The 25,764-nt window shown below is 43.1% G+C and overlaps 1 protein-coding gene across 1 annotated transcript in view; it reads right to left on the reverse strand.

Annotated features, from left to right (window-relative positions):
* The window catches only part of LOC146772971 (tyrosine-protein kinase Fer-like), a 198,768-nt gene that overhangs the window by 111,984 nt on the left and 61,020 nt on the right, over positions 1 to 25,764 (reverse strand). Inside the window, exon 2 of the mRNA XM_085639970.1 lies at positions 7,314 to 7,526. Coding sequence (XP_085496096.1) covers positions 7,314 to 7,526 — 213 coding nt within the window. The remainder of the gene's footprint in view (positions 1 to 7,313; positions 7,527 to 25,764) is intronic.

Here is a 25,764-nt window from a genome sequence, read left to right on the forward strand (position 1 = left end):
AGTAGGAGTATGGAGTAGTTTGGGTGTTGAAGGGGTCATTATGTTTGTGTGCATTTACTGATCTAGCACGTTCTAAATTCAGTACACTTGTGAGCAGATTTACCAAGATTCACACTATGCAACTATGTGCAATAGTCTCCCTTGCACAACCAAAATTAGCATTGCATTGTATTTACTGCGCATTGTGCCACAATGATGGCATCAGCCACACACATGCAAATAACTCTGTTATTTGTGACAAATATGATTTTTAATTTATGCAAAGACAGAGAAACAATACTTTGTATGAGTTTTGTGTTTTGAGTAAACCCTCGAATGTAATTCTTTTGTGCAGACAGACTCCTAAGGGTAAATTAGGCACTGTGTGTAATTTGAGCAAATATCACACCTAATATGCTTTGAAATATTTTGGCATTTCCCATTGTCTGTTGTTTGTACTGGGCTATGCTAGTTTGTATGGCTTTAGTTAGGTTGATATGGCTTTGTTTGGAGTTCTAGGCCTGTTGGTGTGGTTCCTACCCCATTACACCCACTTTACAAGAATTCTAAGGGGTTTTGTGCTACGCGACTAGAATTAGATTACTCAACATTATGTTGTTACATATATATTATAATTTATGGAATAATAAAATGTAAGAGGAGAGAGGGTGAATTTCAATATCAGTAAATAAGCCCAGTTCTAGAAATCCTTGGTATAGTGAAAGGGAAGGGGCATGGGGTATTGAGGCTGACTTTGTGACATCGAAGATTTGCTCAGGTAAAATGGGTCCTGCTGAGTGCGCAGGGTAAGTTGATACTGGGAGACTGAGTATAGGAGTAGTAGGAAGTGGGGACAGTTTGAAAGTTGGAAGTATTTAGAGGTCAGGAGGGATGTGACAAAATATAGGGTAGCTTCGGTGCTGGGGAGGAAGTTGGAAGGGAATACTTTACAACTGGAGGTAGTTTCAGCATTGGAGGGGTAGTTTGAAGGTGGAGTTCGCATGAAGGTAGGGGTAGTTTGTTTGAAGGGGTGACTTTGTTCTAGAAGGTAGTAAGTGGAGATACTCTGACTGTAGGCAGAGTTCTTTGACAATAGGAAGTAGTTTGAGTGGAGAGGTAGTCTAAAAGTATGGGGTAGCGAGAAGATGGGGTAGTTTTGGTGTTGGAGAGGTTGTTTTGGTGCAGTTTGGGTGAAGGAGGTTAGGTTGAAAGGGGGGATCATTTGAGCATAGAAGTGCTAGATTGAAGGTAGAAGGGGACAGTGTGAGGGAAGATTGGGATATCTGATGGTTGGGATAGTTTAAGGGGAAGTATCGGGTAAAAGTGCATTAGCCCTGGCTGTGTATTAGTGCCATTTAAAATTAGTTTTAGCCACACTGCAAAGCATCTGCAATGCTGTACAGCATGGCTACAAAGCATTGCCAAATCAATAGCTCTCAGAAGCAAGACCTTTTGGCTTTGCCAGTGCTTGTTTTTGATTACAGCGTCAGCTCAGCAAAGTAAGTCTGTGCTGAAGTGGACATTTACAGCTGAAGAGTGAATGTGGCAAGCAACACCTGCGTGTTCTTAGTAACACACACAAAAAGAGCGCGGGCGATATGAAAGTGCAGAGACCTTGGCATTACTCATGTGCTAACAAGAGATGTTTGTGAGGACAGGCACATACCATGATATCAGGACTCACATTCAATTACTTTCCTTTCTAAACTTTCAGGAATATTGAAACGAGGCACCTTGGGTGCAATTCATTTTAATATTACATTGGGAAACTAAACTGTTATTAGTATACATTGCCACGGTTCCTTCTGCAGATTCCGTGGGTTGTCCCCTCCTAGTATACCCTTTTCCCCCCACAAAAATAGGAAAATATTTCTATCGATTTTTACATCTTTTTTGCGGGCATGGGGCTGTCTGTAGTGACAGGTGCAGGGTCAAGGCTGTCTCTACGCTGGGCCACGGGTCAGATCCCCCTTCTGTCCTGGTAAAAACTGAATTTTTCACATTCTACTGCATTCTCTGGCCTGACACTCCAGCTTATTGAAATGCTTTCGGAGCACTGACAGTCTTTAAAAACTCACATTACTATACTGTAGTGACCGTAGGCGACCCTGAGTTGGTGTTGAATGCTCTCTGTTTGGCGGGAGGGAGGAGTAGAATGGTTACACTGCTCTCTCCTGGGATGGGTGAGGTCAGGGTATGTAGTTCTTCTGCGGCTGGGGCAGTGGATGGCTCCACTGCTCTCTCCTGGGAGGGGCACGTGGGATGGCGGCTACTGAGCTCTCATAGGGGGCTTGGGTGGAGTGAGAAGGCTTTCACTGCAGGACTGGTACTGCCCCAACTACAGAACTCAAGTTAGTCTAGTGATCAGGTGCATTGGACTCACCTGTAGTATCCTGAAGGTCCTGCCAGGGGAATCGTGGTCAAACCCAGTTTGGTGGACCGGTCTGCAGACATTGCTGAGGTCACGGACGGGGTAGATAGGGGACAGGGGACAAGGGTCCTGCACAAGCTGTGATTTTATGAGTGAGATGTCACAAGCAGAGTAGGTAGAATTGATGTAAGTTTTGGGTTTCCTTCTGCTTTTCCTTCAGCGGCCTAGCTAGGTGGGGGCCGTCCGCCCCAGGCGGCAATATTTTGGGGACAGGGGCTGTCTAGCCCTGGACCGTGTCATGTATGTGCATGTAACTTGCATGATCGAGGTAACTATTAGCGGCGATACTACGTGTGTCTCTGACCTCTTTCAGGTGCTCGCCATCCTTTTTCTCCAGCACCCCCCCCAGGGGGGCGGCAATCTGAAGGATAGCCCCAGGCGCCACAAGCTCTAGCTACGCCTCTGCTATTGCCTTTGCTAATGACTGGTTTTCAAATAAGTAGGCCTATGCAGCATTACCCACAAGTCGCTGGCCATGAGTACAAATGGGATGGATGGATGGATAAATAAAAACCCTGCACACAGCCCTGTTTGCACTGGGTTTGAATTATGAGTTGTGCAGATACTAACTAGAAATGGTGGTATGTATATTGTAGGTTCACAGGGCGCCACACAGGAGAATAACACAAATTCAAATTATTCAGAAATGATAATATTTGGGTAACGGTGCTGACAGGGTGAGGAGAAACCACCTAACTCCTCAAAACTTTGTGACCAAGGTCAACAAATATATTCAAATTTTAACAGCAAAAACCTAGCACACGTTTAAAGCAATACATTTTGTAGGTCAGATAAAGGCAAGCAAGTAGGCACAAAATATCATAGACATATGTAAGTTTTCTTGATTATTTGATCCAGTATTTCTTCAGGCTGAAAACATTTTTCCTTAGGACATAAGCACGTGTTTCGTCGCACATCGGGCAATATCCCGCGACTTTTTCAAGGCTCTGTCTTTTGGAAAAGAAGATTATTCAATGTGGTTGTAATTCCGTCCCACGAGGGATAAATTCTGCTAAAATTTAATCCAATGTTTAAACAATCATAAATGTTGTGTTCAATGCACCTCCTATATGATGCCAGCAGATGTATCAGCAGAACCGGTCAGTGTGTAAGGCCGAGTGCGGTGAGATGTGCAGAGTTTACCAGGGTCAGATGTGCGCCCCTGCAATTTTGCCCAGGTAGGTATTGAAAGGAAGTCAAACGTGAGATATTTGCTTGGGGAAAATACCTGCGAAATACCGGAACATGCAGCACATTTTGGTGCAGAAAACACAACAATTCACATATTATGGTTCATTTTTAAATACTAAAGTATGGTATCAGGTAAATTCTGATTCATGCAGTTTAGAATTTTATTAGGTTTAATAAATGCCACCAACTCCTGTGAGGCACTTGGAATCATGAAATATTCTATTCTGTTTGTTAGAACTCTGTAAAAGAGTAATTTTTGCATGTTGCATGCTCAGTGATTTGAACTAATAGATAATAGTAGGCAGTTCTTAATTTGTAAAAGAATGAGTGTCTGTGGCCAATGTTCTGCCCCAGCCGTGCTATTAAAGATTGATGCATTGAATACCAAGGCTACGTAGTGTTGAATTCACCTCAGTCCTCTTTTATTCGCTAACAGACACTGTTGCCCCTTTATCTCACTCTTGCAGGCTCTCATGCTCACAGGTCCCTTGTGCCAGTTTTTCCGTCGTTCTCTACCTCCTTCTGTCATGTGTGTGTGTTTTTCCCAATTTTGCTTGTGGTCAATAACTGATGAGGAAAATACAAGTGCTGGTCCCCAAAAAGAAGTGCCGGTGGGCCCCACCAGCAACCACTGGCTCAAAATTTAGCACTGATAGTTGTAACAGTTGGGTAGAAGCTAGTGTGACCTTCAAGTACCCTCTATGCAACCCACTCATTTGTCCTGGACAAACTCCTTTCTCCCAATAATAGCGAATTACTCCTAATCCCGGGATCCAAAGGCGAGTGTAGTTTCACAGTTCTGGGACCCGCCAATATAGCGCACTCTCAATGGCAGTATCAAAACTGAAGTAAGCCCTATGGCCTTTAGAAAGTAACAGAAAGCCCAACCTGTCTAGCCAACATGCTGCTACTTTCTCCTTTAGGTTGTGCTTAGATGTGATGCATATAGAGGTGCTGCCCTTTACAAGTCTCACACACTAGCTCACTCACTCATAAAGGCATTTAAAACCCACCAAAACAGACAGTGGAAATACCATAATACCGGTGGGCTATATAAGGATTTGGAGTTTTGTGGACAGCAACTTTTCACCTGGTGGTGATTCCTATAATTTAGTCATTGACTCCACCAAGGTGTGGAGATAACCCTCTCGCTAATGGTGGTGGGATCAACTGCCGGATCTATGGTGATCAAGACGCCACCGTGTGTGAGGTAATTTCTTGAGTGAAAGGCTGCCAGGGAGCAGGCCGCATAGGCAAAGTGTACTTAACTTGCTGGGGTATACCCAAAACATGTTAGGGAGAGTAGGTATGTGGCACAGACAATGAAACTCTACTTTGGTGGCTACATTTCGAGCGCCCTAACATTCTACAGGAAATTCCATTATCAGCAAAAAGTATTGGTAGAGCATTCTCAGTAATGGTCTACCCCAGGGGTCTCCAATCTTTCATGTAGTGAGAGGTACTTCCGACCCTGGGAACCTGCCATGAGCCACTGCCTAATATAGGAGTATGAAAAAAGGTAGAACAAGGTCAAATAATTTAAAGCATTAATTGCACAGGAGCTTTATCGCAAAAGGTTTACATTTGGGGTTCCTAAGAGTCAGTTTTGCCCCTGTGATCTAAAGACAATGAACAGGAGAAAAAGAGAGACAGAAAGGCAGAGAATGTGAAAGAAAAAAAGAAAAGGAAGAGAGAAAAAGGCAAAGAATGAATGATAGCATAAGAAAAATTGTAAGAGAAAGAATGGAAAATCAGAATGAGAAAGACAGGGGTAAAAAAGAACAAAAGAAAAGATGGCATGATGAAAAACTAAACAGAGAAAGGAGCAAAAGAAACAAAGGAGATGAAGAAAGAAAGAAATTAAGAAGAAAATGAAAGAAGAAAAAGAGCAATGGAAAGAATGAATGAAAGGAGAGGAAGAAAGAAAGATAAAGGAAGACGTAGAAAAACAAAGAAGGACAAACACAACAAAGAAAAAGAAAACTAAGCAAGAGACAGAATGAGAAAAGGATGGAGGCCAGGGAAAGGAAAAAAATAAGAAAAAAGACATAGAAAGACAAGAAAAAAGAAAATTAAGAAACAAATAAGGAGAGACATGGAAAAAGAACAATAGTGGAGGAAGAAAGGAGAAAAAAGGAAGAGTACAATATGTAAATAAAACAAGAAAAAGCGAAATTCAGAAAGAATAAGCGAAGGAAAGATGAAGACACAGAAGGAAGATCACGTAGGACAAAAGAAAGGAAGGAAGCAGAAAAGAAGAGAAATCAAGAGAGGACGCAGGAAGGGAAGATAAATAAAGAAAAGAGAAAGACAAAACTGAGGAAAACCAGAAAGAATGAAAGAACAAAGAATATAATTATTGAGAGAAAGGAGGAGAGTAAGAAAGGTGAAGTAGAAAGAACTGGAAAGAAAAAGAAGCAGAGAAAAAAAGAGAAGAAATAAAGTGACTGGAATAGAAGAAGAATGAAAAAAGAAACAAATAAGCAGAAAATGGAAGTATGAATGAAGTAGAGGTATAAATGAGATGTAAATTAGGAGTGACCAGAACTCGCGGTCTTACCTAAAAACGGAGAGATTCTGAGGAGTTCTGCATGAGACTGAGTATGTTGCGCTGATTTTTAGTGCCGGGAGCTTGTACCGCGCTGTAAAATCAGCATGAACGACACCACATGTGCGCTAGAGGCCTCTGCTTCTTTCTGCCGCTCAAGTAGATTTTATACTTGAGTGGCAGGTTTGTCAAAATGAGCAGCAGCTTTCTCAACGCGAGCAGTGGAGGCAATGCCACGACTGCCTGCACTGAGCAATCTCACCGGGAGGTGGTCTAGCGCTCGATTTTCTTGCTAACCAACTTAACGTTGGTGAGCCACACGCAAAGAAAAACTCTGCCACACAGCGGTTGGTGGAGTTTTTCCAAAACTTCATGGTCTAAGTGGAGTGGCCAGAACTCTGCAAAATCCACCAGAGAGTGGAGTTTACTGCCCACCCCTAGTATAAATGAGAAAATAAGAAAAAACTTGAGAAAAAATGGCAAGAGTAAAATAAAGCCAAGAAGAAAAAAAGACATTGAAAAAGGCTAGACAAAAAGGGATTGAAAGAAAAAGAAGTAGGGAAATAAAAGTAGTGTAAACATAAATGAAGAAAGAAAGGGGATAAAATAAATAGATACATTAGAAAGAGGCATGGAAGCAGGTAAAAAGGAAAGACGGAAGGAGTAGCAGAAAGGAATGGTGAAAAATAAGTAAATAAAGAATTGTTAAGAGGTTATGTTACAACATCCTGCACTATCTGTTGTACCCTCACAGAAAATTGTCCAGTGTGTTAAGCAACTGCCCTATCAAGTGAGCAGATGTATACGAGCTACTCAGTGATAGCCTGCGAGTTACTGGTAGCTCACGATCAAACTGTTGGAGACCCCTGAGCGACCCTAATATGTGCTGCCCACTTTTGCAGAGTAAGCTCTGCCACCCTGGTGGTGAACACTTAATAAGTCAGCTTTTCATCTTGTATATACACAGACATTGCAAATACACAACAGTGAGATAGGGATTTCCTGCCAGCAACACTCTAGATCAGTTATCACAAAGTACTTTCTGTAACATTTCCTGTGTCTCACTCTTCAGAAATCTCTATGTGGCCCCTGTTACTGCAAGAAGGTGGCACGATAGCCATTGCATATGCTCTGCGCTGTACACCTGTCTTTCTCGGTACTCACGTTGATAAACTGAATGATGAAATGCCTGCACTGCCCAGAAGCCATCACGGACAGGACATACTCTCCGGGCTTCCCATGACTTTCTCGAACCAAGAAGTCCCCATCTCTGGTCAGCAACGCTTGGGTCTCCTGGCGAGGAATTGCCCCATGGAACCAGTCCTGTTGGTTGAGGGGTCTTTGGGATGGCGGGACCAATGGCACAGGAGCAGGAAGCTTTGAGACAGAATGAGAAGAGGGGTATTTAGTAAGAAAGGTAAGGACAGGAAAGAAAAACAAATGGGAGGAAGAGAACAGAGTACACGGGAAGGTGTGAAGGAAGAAGGAGATGGTTATTAAACTTCCATTCCAGTGCCAAACTCAATAAAACAGCTTCTGAAATATGTCACAAGTTATCATCTCAACATACAATTTCAAATGAGTCTTTCTGAAATACATTTAGACCAATATAATATTAAGATAGGTCAAAGCAGTAAAATACAGTTAAAGAATATTTTGTTGTTGGTAATTTGAGGCTGTACCTTTAAGTAGGCTGTGGGTGATTGGCATGAGACAACACTATACTTAGACTAGCCAACTTTCTCCTATCAAGTTCCTTTTGTTCTTGTCTTGGATGATGCAAAGAAGCGGGACCAAGACTGTGTTCCTGTGTAGTCGCCTGGCCTTCTTATCTACCCCAAGAAGGCACAGGAGGGGGACACCAACATATGCGTCACAAAGCTTGGAGAGAGAACAGGCTGTGGAAAACTGTTTAGCCATTTACAAGTCTGTCCCTAACCACTACTAGAATTAACTATCACTAGTCTGTTTCAAGATACATGTGAGGGAGAAGCAGCTGGAGCCACTGGACAATGCTTCTCAGGCCTTGCCTTGGACAGTACTTGACTACAACCACCAATAAACTGCTGGACACAAACACATGCACGACCCCCTCATGCTGCTGTATTTTCTGTCTGCATTACTCCTGATCTGTAGCTCTTCTCTCTGTACAAATCCTTCCCAACCTGTAATACCATCAGGGCAGGTTTAGACTGGGAACCCAAATCAGCCCTGGCAATTTCCTCGGCCCAGCCCCTGGGAAAGCACTGCCTGGCGCCGGGTGTCTGGAAATGCTTGCTTGCTTCTTTTGTTACTCCGAATCAATATTAAAGCACAGTTGCAAAACCAGCCCCAAGTAACAAAACCAGCCTCCACCACTGCAAAACTGCCCCCACACCCTTCCAGCCTCCCGGAGAAACGCCCGATGCCCGGTACGGCCAGTCCAGCCCTGCATTAAGGTCTTCTGAATAGGGGTGTGGCTGTCTCCCTTCACTCAATCAGCCCAAGGGAAAGCTACCGGGAAGAGGAAAGCATTTCACTTGATTTAAGGGAAAGCATGATACGGATATCCATACAGAAGGTCTTCTTGGAGATGAGCTAGTTCTTGTATTACTCACAATAAATGTAAACCCAAAGTGTGTTCCTCTTTTAGAAAAAGAAAAAACCTTAGTCACTTTAAGTGATAATGCCTTGTAACTTCAGTAAGTCTTATGGCATCAACAACGCTTTTGAGTAGTTGTTAACAGACTTACTGTATCTAGCCCCATGCATTCACTACTCCTGTGGGTACAGGTATCAAAGGTCTAAGGGAAGATTTATCAACACTTTGTGCTGGTGCAAAGTCACAAAAAGTGACACAAACTGGTGAAGTTGCCAATTTATTTAGTTTCCTGCATAAAACTTTACTTGCACTGAAAATTAGTCTGTGCAATAATGCAAATAGCGCTGTGTCAGTTTGTGTCAATAGTGTACCCCCATGGATTGTGAATATACATTCCTAAGATAGCATCCATGGTTTCTGATACAAAACACTAAATAATACCAATAGTAGACATGGCTTTGCACCAAACAATAACACCTCATCAATGCAGGCATATAGTGAGAGAAATCTTTTAATTTCTCCTAATTTTGCAAACATTTCACATATGCCGCTCTTTACTACACACATCGAATATGTGAAGAGTTTTAAACTTTATCCAGGCATAGTATTTGTTACTAGACAGATATCCTTCCACTACAAAACCTATGCTAACATCAAGTATACACCTTTGCACAACTCTGCAAATGTAGGAGGAATCACCAGTATTGCACAAAACCTAGAGGTAGGTAACTTATTGCAAACAGTTTCATATAATAATATTGTATGAAACCTGATGTGGACAGGATCACCCTATGATAGGATCTATTGAAAATCATAATCACGTAACTAGAACAGAAAATAAAGGACATCAAAAAGAGGGCTAAACAATATACTTTTCCTATCAACTTCAATTAGAAGTTACCCATACAGAAGTGAACGAACCCTGGGTCTTGGTGATACAAATCAAAAACAGGATGTTACCACACCAAGGGCCTCATGTAGGTAGCCTAATACCGGTCGGTAACGGCCAAATTTCGGTAAATATACCATTACCGACCGGTATTTAGGCTTTTGCTATGTAGGGGGATAATTTCTGTATTCGGTAATTTACCGAATCGGTAAAATAACCGAATCGGTAATTTTACCGATTCGGTAAATACCGAATACAGAAATGAGATGTAGGGGGACTGTGTGGTGGGTGTGGGGATTCGTTATTTACCACCAACTAAAAGTTGGTGGTAAATGACGAATAGGTGTAAAAATGCATTTTTGTGCACTGTGAAGTGTGCAATGTGGCAGACATACATGCCCCTAGGGCATGTATGTGTGCCACATGTGCACACATGCAGGAATCAGGGGTGCAACAGGGTGTCAATGTGACACCCTGCCACCCTTGATTGAGCTCCCCCCATTACCGATTTGGTATTTACCGATTCGGTAATGGTAACTGGCTTCCCATTGATTCCTATGGGCCTCCTGGCCCATAGGAATCAATGAGATACAGGTTACCATTACCGAATCGGTAAATACCAATTCTAAAATACCGACACTTACCGAATCGGTATTTTTTTACCTACATTACATTTACCGATTCACAAATACCGAATCGGTAAAATTCGGTATTTAAGAATCGGTAAATGTAATTTACCTACATATGGCCCCAAAAACCTTATTTTTCATAAACATCGATAATAACTCATTACCAAGGGAGAAGTGAAAGTTTATGGAAACATTACAGAATCTAATTTTAGTGTTAAACTTCAAACACTCCAATGCAGATTGGTTAATAACATGATAGACAATGAAGATGGGGGAAGTGGTAAACTTGCAAAACTTTCAATGAACATCCCAAAAAGGTCTTGACCATCAAATCTAAAAGAGACAAATGGGGGAAGTGCTTTCCTCAATTATGTCACTTGGTGGGATCCAGCAAACTTGAGGCATACTTCAGTGACTAGTCGTTCACTCCTGGATTATACAATAGCAAGCAAATCATTATTAAAGCTTATTAGCACATTCCAAATAGAAAATCAGAAACAAAAGATGATAGCTGTCGTCAAACCTTTGTACTCAATTCAAATGCCTGTCATCGGGCAGGAAAATGCCTACTGGAATGACCTCAATCTGAAAACTTGAAGAGGCTTAAATGGGATTGTGCAATACCAGATATCATCCACTCCACCATACTGTTAGAGTTCTGGCCTGTGGAGGCAGAGAATTATGTAACTGAGTGGGAGAATTTAGATTTTTCACAACTGAGGTAGGTAGAAAATCATGATTTTATTAAAGACACGGAGGCTAATATTATGTATATATCCTCTTTATTGACCTCACACAGCAGCAACATAGATAGAACTTTGAAACAGAATCAGAAGCTTTTTGTTTTCCAAACATGCATAAATACTCTGTGCATGCAGCCATCTTCCTTCCTTTTTGCACCAAATGAACAACGTCCTTCTTCAAAAACGGGGATCCACTTCATTGACTCACCTTGAAGTTTTCCTCCAGCTATAATCCACCATCGTCCACACACCAATGCGGACATTAAACTTGTCCTGAAACAAAACAAAAATCATCATGGTCGGAAGTAACTTGGGATGGATAATATTAGCCTTCGTGTTTTTAATAAAATCATGATTTTCTACACACCCCAGTTGTGGAAAATATGAATTTTACGGCAAGGCACGGAAGCAAATATTATACATGTTCAAAGCCTTAAACAACGAATCAGATGGCCACTCCACTGAAACAAGAATCCCACTTAAACTTCTACCTACCAAAAAAAGCTTTAGAGGCCATAGGGCCCCTAGCAGAAAGGGCCTCAAATCAACAAATATCAATTCCCGCTCTTTTTATGACTTCCTTAACCCATCTCCCTAAAGTAGGACTAGAAACTGTCTTGTGGGGGTATGTAAATGAAATCAAATTCTGAGAATAACAATGACTTCTCAAACCTTTTGTACACAAAACTTACTTTTCCCCCATGCTGGGTTAAAATATATTCTTGACATAGTCTTAGTCCGTCTCCTTATGAAAAAACGTACACCTTCTGGATAATAAATCCCTTAAGAAACCTCCAATGCTCTAATGTCCGAAACCGGCCCGAAAAAAACTAGACAAAGTAACATAGCCAACTTCAAAGACAAATCATTCAAGGACCAAACCTCATTTTCTCCCCTATGTGCCAACTACTTCAAAACCAAATCCACATCTCAAAATGAATAATATTCGACCCCGGAGCAATCTTCAAACAAAGGCTCCGATTCAGTCTTTAAACTATCTCATCATGCCCTATTGACAGTCCATCCACCAGCATATGGCCTGCAGAAATTCTCGATCTTTTTAAATGCACAGGGCTTTAAGAACTTCCATCTTAAAATAATCTGCTAATAATTAGCCACATTACTACAGATGCCAAAAGAGGATCCAAATTTCTCTTAGAAAACTAACAAACCCATATTTTCCATTCCATTCTATATGCTTTCATTGTACCTGGTGCCCAAGACCCCTTGATGAGCTTCGCAACATCTGATGATAAGGCTGACAGTTGCCAAACTCTCCTGAAATCATCCATCCCATCAACTGAAGATGTCCTTGATGCACTAACTTGTGACTCTCCCCCACTGGATTCCCCAAGGACCCAGGGAAACATGGAAAAACATCTGGATTATCTATCAACAAACTCATCAAATATGGAAACCACACCTGAGACAGGTAAAAAAGAGCCACAAAAAGCACTTCCACCTGGTCTCTGATCACTTTCAACACCAATCTCTGAATCATAGAAAATGGCGGGAACGCATAATTTCAACCAAACTCCAAAACTGCAAAATGCAAATATGCATCCACTGCATTGGCTTCTGGGTTCCGTTTTCTAACTGAAGAAAACTGGAACCTGTGCATTCAAACAGCTTGCACAAAAATCCGACATAAATAAACCCCAGCATGCTGAAAAGTTCCGTGTCCAATCTCCAATTGTTTCCTTGAATTCTAATCCGCCAATAAATTGCTCAATCCTGCAATATGCACAGCCTGAACATGGACATTCTGACTCAGACAAAAAATGCCAACAATCTCTCGCCACATCCACTAATGCCTTTGACCGAGGACCTCCTAATTTTTTCACATACCGGACCAATGACACGTTGTCCATATTAAAAAAAAACATAATCTAATCCTTCACAAAACTCTTCACAGCAAAGGAACCTGCCAGCAATTCCAGGTAATTGATATACATCTTCTCCTCCAAAGACCATATCCCGCCTGTTGTCAGAGCATCACATCTTGCTCCCCAACTGTAAAGACTCACATCCGAATATCACCAACTACGGTACCTCCTCAAAAACGTCCCTTTCATCCCAACAGTACAATTTGGCCATCCACCAATCCAACTTCTTCCTCGCATCCTGGTCCAATGTTATTTTTTATAAATATGTCATGCCAATTCGAAGATGATAAGCCTTCAATCTGGCAAGGTCGCTGGTCCAGACGCTATTCCCTTGGAACTTTATAGGGCGTTCTGTCCGGAGATTCGTCAGGACATCTTATCAGTTTTCAGGGCAGCACAGTGGGGTCTTATACCGGATTTGTGGCGTCAAACCACGATTGTTCTTTTTAAGATGAAAGATAAGCCTGAGTTAAACCCCTCATCTTTTCGACCTATCTCTCTGATAAATACGGATAGTAAAATATATTCTAAAATCTTATCCACTAGACTGGCGCTGGTTATCACCGCACTGGTTTCATTACGCCAGCACGGGTTTATCCCGGGTAGGGAAACGACCGACCATGTTCGGCGGGTTATTGCATTATTGGATTGGGCTCAAGTTACTGTCTCTCCCCTCGGAGTGATCCTGTTGGACGCCGAGAAGGCGTTCGACAGGGTCGCCTAGGGGGTTTTATGGGCAGTTCTTTGTTGGAAGGGCTTCAGTGCCAAATTTATCCAGGCTATCCAATCGTTGTATATTTCCTCCGCTGCAACATTGCGTATTTCTGGTCTGGTGTCAGCGTCCTTTAACATCAGCAGGGCCACTAGGCAAGGGTGTCCCTACTCGCCCCTGCTTTTTGCTCTGTGCATTGATCCCTTCCTTAGTAAGATCGAAGGCACCTTGGATATCTTGCCCGTCAGGGTCAATGCTACAGAGTATAAGACACTAGCATATGCGGACCATATTGTAGTCTTAACTAGTGATGTCGGCTCAGCCTTCTCTACTTGAAAGACTCTAGCAGAACAGCTTGGCAGGTTGTCAGGCTATAGGCTGAATGTCTCAAAAACACAGGTCATTCAATCATCTGCCATGGGTCCCTCTCAAGCTCCAGTGGCTACAGAAGTAATATATCTGGGGGTCAAAATCACTGCTCTTGTACACAATATCCCTGATCTAAATCTTTTCCCGGTGATTGAATCGGTCAATGTCAAGCTGGAAAGACCAGATTACTTACATCTCTCTTTATATGGCCGTTGCAATGTTTTTAAAATGTTGGTCCTCCCAAAGTTTCTCTATTTCTTCAGAACTATCCTCCTGGAGTTGTCACACCAAAGTCTTGCCAGGGCCGAAAGGATCTATTATAGATTTCTTTGGGGATACCGCCGCCCTCGCAGGGCAGCCAAATGGATGTGTCTCTCTGGGGATCGTGGTGGTTGGTCGGTTCCAAATCTCCTATTATACTACTGGTCCGCCATGCTTCAACATTTTGGGGTACCACTGCTGGGGGACAGTGTTGAGGCTCTGCTCTCTAGTAGACCCTCTATTTATGAACTAGGGTTGGGGGAGGCTGCTAAAGGGGTATTGACACGAATTCTTGAGCCGAGTTACTTCAAGAAAACAAGGTTCAAGGTTATAGGGGCTATGTTCTCAATTTGGCGTAAAATTCGACGTAAATGGTCAATTCCGAATATTAATTCTTATACCCCCTTCACGGCTGCTCGACTCTTGCCTACCATTTTTCAAGATCAGGTTATTTTTAGGTGGCAGTTATCGGGGCTGAAAGTCATTGGTGATCTAGGTACTGGCGGACAAATGGCCTCCTTCTCCTTTTTAAGGGATAAGTTTCATCTTAACATTCATGATTTTTTCAAATATTTGCAGATTAGAAGTTTTATAGACAAAACCCAGCATCAAACCTCTAATATTTTTGATAAGGTCATTCTATTTGAACTAATCCAAAGAAGGGCTAGAATAGGGACATTGTATCAGCATCTGTTATCTGATTTCCCTGACGATCTTGCATTACAGAATGTTAAGTGGGGGGGTAAACTGGGTAAGACTGGTGTGGACATTAGCCCGGCACTAGACTTAGCAAACTACGCCCTAGTTTCCGGTAGCTTATGTACCCAAAGCTATATGGCAATATTCGATTTATATTACACACCGGCAAAAATTGCAAAATGGGGGGTGACTGTTGTCCCAGGTGTGGGTTGCAAGCAGCCAATGATATTCACATGTTTTACTCCTGTCCAAAGCTGGGGGTATTTTTATCTGATGTTGAGTGTTTTATAAACACTACGCTCAATATCTCGCTTAACATCTCTCCAGAGATGGTGATAATGAGGTGTGAATGTACTGTGTCGCTCGAAAGAATGAGATATGTCTCTGCTTTTTTGTTTATAACAATGTCTTTGATCCGGTTGTGTATTACCTCACAATGATTGAGCCCCGAAGCCCCCATCTTCTTTAATTGAGAGCCAGGATTCTTGCTCTCTATAATTTGGAGTCCTCTGTGTTTCTGAGAAGGGGGAGAAGGAGGCGTGAGCTGGGTCGTAAGATCTAGGCTCCGGTGGAGGAGTGGCTCAAGCAATGAAGGGAAGCTTAATCTATTGGCCGTTACGTTCCCCTTTGAGCTGCATAATTAATTAGTAATTGCTTTTGCTTTGGATTTTCATTCTTCACTGTGTACCTTATGGTATGTATCGGTTTGTGCTTTCTTCCAATGTTTGTTTGGCTTTGCATTTTTGTCTAAATTATGATCGCCACAACTTCTCTTTGGTTATTGCTAAGTATCAAAATAAAGTAAAAAAAAAAAAAAAAGGAAAGTTCTGGAATCAGAGATGAGCCACATTTTCCTTCCACCCAGCATTCCCCCCAAGTCTTCTGATAAAAAAAATGGTACCTCACTTGTGTGGGTAGGCCTAGTGCCCTTGACAGAGAATGGCCCAAAACGAATTGTGGAGGCATTAAAATTATTATTCACAAAACAACCTGGTTTTGGTCCCGGGCTCAGCAGCCATCTAGGGAAACCTACCAAACCCAGACATTTCTGAATGCTAAACAAGTGGGGCAGTCCAGGGAGAAGTGGCTTGTGTGGATCCCCCAATGCTTTCTTACCCAGAATCCCTGCAGAATTGAAATTTAGCCAACAAAAACAAAACAAAAAAACACACATAATCCTCACATATCTGTGTGGGAAAGTTGTGGGATCACTGGGCTGGCCCGAATTTCCTACCACCAAGTGATACTCCAGATCTCCCGATAAAAATGCTACTTCACTTGGGTTGATGGTTCAAGAGCCCACGACAGGGAAGAGCCCAAAACGTATTGTAGAGACATCAAAACTATCGATCACAAAACAACCTGGTTTTGGAAGGAAAACCTACCAAACCCAGACATTTCTGACAACTAGATACCAGGGGGAGTCCAGAGAGGTGTGGCTGGCATGGATTCCTCAACGTTTTCTTATTCAGAATCCCCTGCAAGCCTCAAATTTAGCTAAAAGAAATCACGTTTTCCTCACATTTCTGCCTGGGAAAGTTGAACTTCTGGGTGAACCCCCCCAGTTTAAGGACAAACTCTAGTTCCCTGACTGAGTAGGCCACAATAAAACCTTCACATTATCATCGAACTGCTTTGCAGAAAAAAAAGTATATAGCAAGAGGAACATTTAATTTATACATTTGGTATCTGACATATGCAGCCACACCATTTATTCACATGTATCGACTGGATTGGAGTTGGAACAGTGTGCACAGAAGAAGCCATCCCATTTGCGTAAAGTACATGAAGACTATGCCTCCCCTAGCTATCCTTATTTTTTATTTTCCAAGCTGGGCTACCCCAGTAAAGACCATTCATTTACATGACTGCCATTGTTTGTTGCTTCCACAGGAAAAGAGGAGATACAATAGACAAATTTGTACCATGGTTGGAACAGGTGACTATTGCACCAATGAGTGATATATAGAGTGAGTGTGAATGATGATGATTTGTGTGGTGGCAGACAGTGAGGGTGTTGTTCAACTAATTTGTAAACATGATTTTGATTTGCAATGTTTGGGGTCCAATGGGTAATTCTGCCTGAATGTGATTGCCCCTTTCACACTTTGCTGGATTTACTTACATAGTCCAGATCAGACCAGATCAGTCTGTTCAGTTAATAAAACTATACAAAATGGACAAATTAATTTACTCTTGTTGTTCATCAATAGCACTACAAGCCATTCTCATTTGGGTTGGGACTCTGAGTCAGGACTCAGGACAGGATAACCTCAATAGCCAGAAGGAGGAAGTTATGGACTATGTCAATCTACTTCAAAGGGAAACCTACAGGACTCATAGAGGCCTACTCATCCCTGTAGACTGGAGAGCAGTGCATTGATTTAGAAAATGCTGTGTAGTGTGCTGGCTCGAATGTCTAACTCCTCTAATTAAGTGATTTTGGTCAGGGAACTGTAACTGGAAACGTGTCACATAATTAAGGTTTCCAGTTTTCCATTTTTACTGATTTTTACAGATAAATACAGACTGAAAGCAATCTAGTTCCTGTTTGTATATATTTTTAGAAACTGAAAAATACAGAAAACTGTGCTTCATGTGAGTGATTCTCCTTGTTGCCCTTCATGATTTCCAGGCCAACTGCTAAGCAGATAAATACCATGTGGATTCATAAACAGGATGAGAATCCCTTAAATATAGGAATATGTTCACATATATTTGTATATAACTCTAATATTTACTTGTTGGATTAAGGTTTTGTTATATTTGCCTGCTTAATTTGCTAAAACGGGACAGGCATCAAAGTATGAGTGCATCTTTATCAGTTAAATAAGTGTAGAAATATGCCATTTTATGACTCAATTTATTCTCAAAACAAACTAAACATGGATAAATTCAATAAAATGGCCAAAAATAAATATGGATAAATACAGATGGAGATGTTAAAAAAATGAATACCATGAAACCCAGAGTCCAACACATAATTGATGCAGTCGGCTAGATTTTATGACCGTTTTAAGATTGATCAACCAGGTACATGCAGCTACTTGTCTGGGATTAGTAGTCAAATAGTTCTCACTTCTCAATTAATCGCACATGAGTCATGACTGCACCAGCCTATGCTCTTGCTATGCCCTTTTGGTCCTCATCCACCATGAGGTTTACTCTAGAGCAATGTTCCATCTAATTCTTTTCCTCTGTGTGCAGCAGTGTGAGGTCTCTGTGCGCTCCAGCCACGGCAATGTGTGCCAAGAACCCGACCGCGTGTGTGGGTGCAGCAACAAGGGTTCTGACACTGGAGTTCCTGCTTGATTGTGCAGATAAATGACCTAGGTACTGGAACGGAGGAGGCCTGTTTGATGGGGCAGGCAGGGCCGGACTGGGAACCCAAAGTAGCGCTGGCAATTTTGCCACACTGGCTCCCACCAGAGATGGGGTGGAGGGGGGGGGGCAAGTGTCAAGCACTACTGCTTAAACCCGGTCCCCAGCACTGGTGCTTTTGTTACTGAGGGCCCAAATTGCAGCATCGCTGCAAAACTGCCCCAGTAACACAACTGGCCCCCACTTCTCCAAAACTGACCCCCAGCCTTCCAGGCAAACACCTGATAACTGCTAAGGCCAGTCCAGCCAGGGGGTGGCCTTCTTATTGGTGACTGGCGTACAATGGTTGTGTCATGTTTGAAATGAGAAAGTGTGGTGCAGAGCATATGCAACCACGACAAAGCTACACTAATATATATATTAGGAAAACGGGGCAACCGGCCTCATTCCACAGTGCCAGTGAACCTCTTCTTTACTAACTAACTACACAGTGGCAGCTCAGGGACATCTTAAGGACTTTGAGCGGTCTCGGCCAAACATATTTTGAGGGCCTCTGTGCGGATCAGCTTTGAATTTATGATCCAGTTTCATCTTTCTCATGTCCTTTTGGCCAGATCACAAACAGTGCACAGACACACTGGTTCAAATTCCAAATGTGTTTATAGTTAATATTCAGGGATAGTGATGTATTTTTCCAATATTGTAACACAGTAGAAGCCCACTAACACTACTGCAAATAATCACTGTGACATCCTCCCATTTCTCATATCCGAGATCCTGTTTAAATCTAAAATAAACATTTTTTATGGATGCTGCATGAAACAAAACCACATTTGTCAAAAAATGTCTATAATACAATCTCACATCATTACCCAGATTAAATAAATGAAAGGAGAATGCTATTTGCAATAATCTGTTTAAGAATTATTCAAGGTCATCAGGTCAAGACTCTACAGAACAGAGCTGGCTCTACCAAGGTGAGGGTTACTCCACTCTTTAAAAATGATAATCATTGTTCACTTATCCACTCTGAAGATGGTTTCTTGGATACGCAGGGGGGAATGTACATAGATGTCCACCATGTGTGCATTCTGAGTCACTAATATATGTTAGTGACTCTGAAAGCACGCATGGCGCTTTTAGGCCTGCTCAGGGCTTTAAGTGGGATGAAAAAACTGGGGGGTCTCTCAAAGGGGCCTGCATGATGTAATTAAGGGCATGGCGTAAAAACACGTAAGCTAAAAATCTTTGCTTAGCATAGTGTGCCACCCGACCGTTATTGTGCTGCCTCTGTCATTGCATCCAGATATATAATACAATAAGTAACATTATACCTACAACAACCCTGGACTATTGACTTTGCAAATGGTTGTTAGTTGCACAGGATAAATAAGCAACAACTACAGCTTTGTTAAATATATTGAAAATGCCTCAGTTCTAAAATGATCTATAAAAAGTCCTCTGAAGTTACACCAAAGGCTTTCAGCAGTTGAGATTTTTTTTTACCCTAAGAGTGAGGGCAAAAATTAAGAGCCTGATTGGGACCTGTCACAGCACCGACTTAAAAACTCAGCATCAGCAGGACCCAGCCCACTTAAAGCCCTGGGCTTGCTGCATGCTTTTTGTTAATAGAGCGTGGCTGCGGGCAGATTGTGTGCATTTTTTAAAGTATACATGTTAATTGCAGCAATTAACATGAATACTTTAAAAAATGTCCACAATCTTCCCGCAGCCACGCTCTATTAACAAAAGGCATGCAGCAAGTCCAGAAGCAGGATGCGTGCTTTCAGAATCACTAACATATCTTAGTGATTGTAAAAGCACACGTTATGTTTCTAGGCTTGCTGCATGCCTTTTGTTAATAGAGGGCGGCAGATTACGTGCCTTTTGGAAAGTGTTCATGTTAATTGCAGAGCCCGACATACTAATACACGGGATGCATTTAACATGAGAACTTTCAAAAAGTCACACAATCTGCCGTGCTCTATTAACAAAAGGTGTGCAGCAAGCCTAAAAGCAAAATGTGTGCTTTACACGTTGTTCTTTTGTGCCTGATCCAACCCAGTACATCCTAACTCTACTGACAGCATCAGAAACAGCTAGTCCAACCCAGGGTTCAAACCCTACACAATTCCAGCAGGTCTGTCCCTGCTCAATGCACTGTAACCCTTTACATCGTTCAGAGCCAGCCCATCCAATTTAAAGCAATTCTAGACACATTCACCAAAAACAGTATTCTAGCCCTTTAACCCCAAACAGAACCAGCCTGGTCCTGTCCAGCCCCATTCCCAGCCTGAACATTCCAGCCCTGCGCAGTTCTTTTCAAACGCCATAAATATTCACACAACCCAGATAGATCAAGCCATTCTAGATGTACATCCACCAGAACCAGCCAATAGGGTTGCTAACAGGGTGTTCTGTTCTTTTATTGGCCTGACCAGTATATTAATGTCCAAGCATGAAGGTTTTAACTCCCTTAAAGCCTGTATTTTTCCATCATATCAGCGCATATTTAAAACTTAAAACATGAGTAAAGCACTTTAAAATGTGTTCCATAGCTGTTTTAATGGTCCGTGGCTGATAAAGTAAACAAATAAAGCAAGGCAGTGTTAAAAATGAATAGGGACTATCTTGTATGACTTCCAGTTTCTCATGTGTGGGTCTTCGAAGAATTTTAAAACATAATTTACTGAGAAAGCTGGCGAGGCTACTGGCCTAGCCCACTCCACCATGACACATGCACAGCACAACTCACCAGTGATAAGTGCTGCCCAGTGATTTACTGCCAGGATGAGAGCCAGGTGGTCTTCATTGGGCCGAGCGTGGCTGAGGGGACAGGCGGTGCTCTGCAGTGATGAATGCAGCGTGCATAACCTGTCTTGCTTCGGCCTGTAGGGCGATCCATCGCTGCTGCAGGTTCTGGCAGCAATTTTAAACGCCTCTTTTCATACGGCCGTTCAAAAGGCACAGGGTCAGACTGATTTGCATATGGCCATGTCTGAACTGGGGTTGCAGAGTGGGCTAAAGAACGGTGATGGATCAAACCCAGATCTGTTGATTGGGTGTGAGTGTTTGATTGGTTCTGATGCTCCATCCATCACCACCCCCTTTTGTACTGCTCTTTTCATACGGCCAGCATGGACTTTCAAGGACATTGGTGCAGGAATGGAAAAAGGACAGATGATGGTGCTTTCGAATTGCTCAGCAAGTACACAACATGCAACGCTCTAATCATGCCCAATAGACTACAGCCCCGCCAGTCAACACCTATGGGACTTGGAATGCTTACATTCTTGTGGCAGCCGCTGGCATGTAACGGAGCGGGGGAAAGAGCCTTCCATGCATATATAAACGAAGCTTGTTGAAGGCAGCAACAAAGTTTTATGCCCTGCCTTTTCTGAGGGAGTTGCAGATTTGAGGGTCAGTGCGTGCACACCCGAAGAACAGGGTAGGGGGTCTCAAGTTCTGAGCACAAGTGTCCAAGCGCATAGTGGCTCAGAAAACGGCATCTTCCGCACCACTGCAGCTAAGTGCACAAGGGCGCCGGTTGCACAAGGGCGCCGGTTCCTCCTCATCTCTGCAGTAGGTTCAGAGAAGCAACACGGCAAGCAGCAGAGACAGCAGATTGTCTTTTCAAAGTCAGAGAAAACTGGGATACTTGGCCTCAGCTTCTGATCTCAGAAACCGCGTCAGGATCAGACTCTTTAACATCAGCAACCCAATCGACACAGTGAAGGGACTCTCAGCAAGCGCCGCCCGTTGCCTCCGGTCTGAGATTTCTAACGTGCCCGTAACAGCTGCTCTTCTGTCTGGCTCTTCAAACGTGCCGCCACTGCTCATAGCACTTCACCAAGAAAGTGACAGTTTTACCTTCGTTCCGTATCATGTCATTAAGCAAATTGGTTTGAGGAAAGGGCACTTGGTGACCTGTGCGCTTTGCAAGCATGTGTGCGCACTGGTGAAAGGCCCCATGCACGGGCGCTCACCCGCGCATGTTACAGGGAACTATGCTCTAGAGTATCGACATCTACTGTTTTGCAATCTACAGGCCTTTTCTTCTTCTGCACAAAATCTCCATAACGCTTACACACTAGACCAGTACAGCCATGCATCCAAGACAGACATTCAGAGAAGTAGAATGCAAATACACCTCCCTTTGTGGCATTTACATACAGTATCATGTTTATTTTCCTAATAACAATTTTTAGAAATGTGTGGGTCCTCCATAATTTGTGTTTTTCAACCCTAGGTGACAGAACAATTAGATAATAACTTTGGACTCTGGTTTTGAAGGACTGTTTGCAATGCATTTATTAACTGAACTGTGTCATTCATTTATTTCCTCCAACAACAGATTTGCTGATGCAGTGCTGCTCATCGACATGATGAATGTTGTTGCTGAGTTTGGGGCATATCAACAAGCCGGCGATAAAACATTATCGCCGCTTTTGCGTCCGTTTTTGGACGAAAAGCGGCGATAATTTTATCGCCCTATCAGCATGGTCACGCTAACGTGTGAATCCATGCTTCAGCGCCCATTTTCTTATCGCCTCGCCTCGTATCGCTAATGATATGCGAGGTAGGCGCGAGAAATACAGCGAAAATAATCGCTAACGAAGGATCTACCTATTAACAAGGGAATTGCTAACCGGCCTAGCGACATTAAAAGTAGCGCTAACCGGCTTTATCGCCGGTTCCTTACGCCTGCTAAATCTTTGACTTAGCCATGTTTAACATGGGAGGTGGATCGTCATGCTGAGTCCACATCTCCCTATCACCGATGTTTTTCACTGTCGCTGCTTTTTTATCGCAGGTTATCATGCGTTATTGCCCCTTATCGCCGCTATTGCCGTAATTTCTATTGCCTCGGCGATGCGCTTTGCTGTTAGTGGGCTCACCGGCCGATAGAACCCGGCGATAGGCGGCGTTAATTTTGTGCACGCTAAACACGGCCAGCGATAATTATCGTTGGCCGTTGATGATATGCCCCTAAGTCTTTGTCACACCTTTCCCCAACTCCCCTTTCCCATCCATTTATTAAACCTCAAACCCTCTTCCCCCAGGCTGTGTAATATATTGAGGCTTGACTCACAAATGTACACCATAAATGGAGCACACGCTTGGCGGGGTGGATGTGGTGAAAGCGACACCAACTTACTGTGGGATCTTCTGTCCGGAACAATAGCACATGCCAGCCCCACTTACCCACCCAGGCATAAAAGGGAAAAAACATCATCATGGTGAAGAGTCTTAGTTGAACAATGTCTGTTCCATGATAGGTAATATTAGTGTTCACCACGTGGCCTGATTCACAAAGGTAAAGTTACACTTTTGGTGCAAGTTCACTTTTGAAGTTTAACTAAACTACCTGCAACTTTACAAATATTAAGTAACCTTAAGAGTAACTAACCTGTAGTAATAATTACCTACTACTCGCAAAGTTACTGATGGACAGTTACTAGTCGTAAACTGCAAGAGTAAACTAACTCCAAAAGTGTAACATACTTTACCTTTCTGAATCAGGTCTTGTGTTGCTTACAATGCTTAACTTCCTGAGTACTGACTTGAAAATTTCATAAATTTAATTTTAATTGATTTAATAAATTAAATACTAGCTCCCCATTGCTCAGAAGTTACTACTGCTAGTTTTTGTACTATGCATTTTTTGTTGTGGTGTTGGTCTGGTGGTCTCGGTCTTTGATAAGTTATGATAACACACTGTGTTTTCTTCAGTCTAGTTCCCTGTAATAGATAATCCTTCTGAATAATCATAAAGTTGGAGTTCACCTCACTCGGAATAGGTGGGAGTGGGACCTCGCTTTGTGAAGTCTTCACTATTAGCGCCAGCCCACTACTACAACCAACATTAAAAAGGCCCTTAGGGAGACTCTGCAATAAGGTTTTGGAAGATTGAGAGAGGTAGCAGTCATTGCTTCATCTATTTAGGTAAGAGAACTAAGAAGTAAACTAGTTAGGGGCTTATACTGAAATTATTTTCGACAAGCAGAGATAGATAAGATTAAGATTTTTGAGAATGTTGTAGGCATAGGCCAGTCGCGGCCAGCATGACTCGTGGGGGGTGGGGGAGGGCAGGGTGTCGCGCGGGGAGGGAGTAATTAAGAAAAAATTATTAAACTTACCTTCGCCTCCTGCACCGTGTCAAGTCTCCTCTCTCTGTGCCGCTGCCTTACAGGAAGCAGGCAGCCTCCCTCTCCTCCCTTAAGCCAATCACAACGCTGCAATGGCAGCGTTGTGATTGGATAGGACACCGACCCCAATGACGTCTATGGGGAGGCCATTTTCTCAGCCTACATAGAGAAAATGCATAGTGCATATGACTAGTTTGGTCGGCCCTGGGGCCGATCAAACAGTCAGGGCACTCAGAATGGGCAAGCCACTCCTCCCCTGGACTCCTGCTGTCACAATCCCACTTGCCTGAATACCAGGAACTGCGGAAACGGAGAGAGCCCCCCTCTCCTCTCCAGACCAATCCTCCACCCTGATACCACAGGATGGGCGATTGATCCCAAGGGGAAAGGGACGTGAAACAAACCCCACTAGATAACCTTGGGGATTTGAGGAAGTAGGTGCCTGAAGGGGAGTCCTGGAGTGTCACAATACTGGAAGGAGGGTACCACAGACACCGTCTGTTTATCAGGAGTCTTTAGAGTGATGGGTAGAGGAATTTTCTGGAAGACATAAACCAGAGAGAGGTTTTAAAGGAGAGACAGATCAGAGTGAAGCACACAACAGAGTAAAAAGAGACCCTCTATCTAACTAAAAGGACGGGAGAATGTGCACTCACTTCAGATTCTCAACGACGAGCTGAGTTCGTGTTGATGTTGTACTCCTGAAAGGGGACTGATTTCCCAGGGATCCACAGTGCTCCAGAAGGAAACAAACGAAGAAGGGGAACAAGTAACCGCACCCGCGGTTATGGGGAAAAGCATGCGAAAGGAGTATGGCTCCTGCCGTGCTCCTGTGAGACAAAGGGGGAGAAGAGACCGTCACCGTGGTCTATATACACTGAAGGTGCTCACGGCTCCTGCTGCGCACCTGGGGAAGCATAAACTGAAGAAGAGACCGTCACCGCGGTCTATGTACACTGAAGGTGCTCACGGCTCCTATCACGCACCTGGGGTAGCATGAACTGAAGAAGAGACCATCACCGCGGTCTATGTACACTGAAGGTGCTCACGGCTCCTGCCGTACACCCTGGATGATGCCGAAATACTGAGGGAACCGCTTCCGTGGTGTGAAACCCAAACAGTGCTAGCGGCTACTGACGTGCACCACTTGCACCAAGACTTTCAATAGACCACCTCCGCTGTCGGTAACTTGAAAGGAGTTCAACGGCTCTAGCCTCACTCCTCGGAACACTCAACAAAGTTTTACCGTGCCCGCGGTTTAGGGAGAGTTTTGATGAAAGAGAACGGCTCCAGCCGTGCCCCAAGTTTCACCGCATCCGTAGTTTAGGGAGAGTTTTGATGGGAGACAGCAGCTCCAGCCATGCTCCGTGAGCCAT

This window comes from Triturus cristatus, chromosome 12 (genome assembly GCF_964204655.1).
Source record: "Triturus cristatus chromosome 12, aTriCri1.1, whole genome shotgun sequence".
Taxonomy (NCBI): Eukaryota; Metazoa; Chordata; class Amphibia; order Caudata; family Salamandridae; genus Triturus; species Triturus cristatus.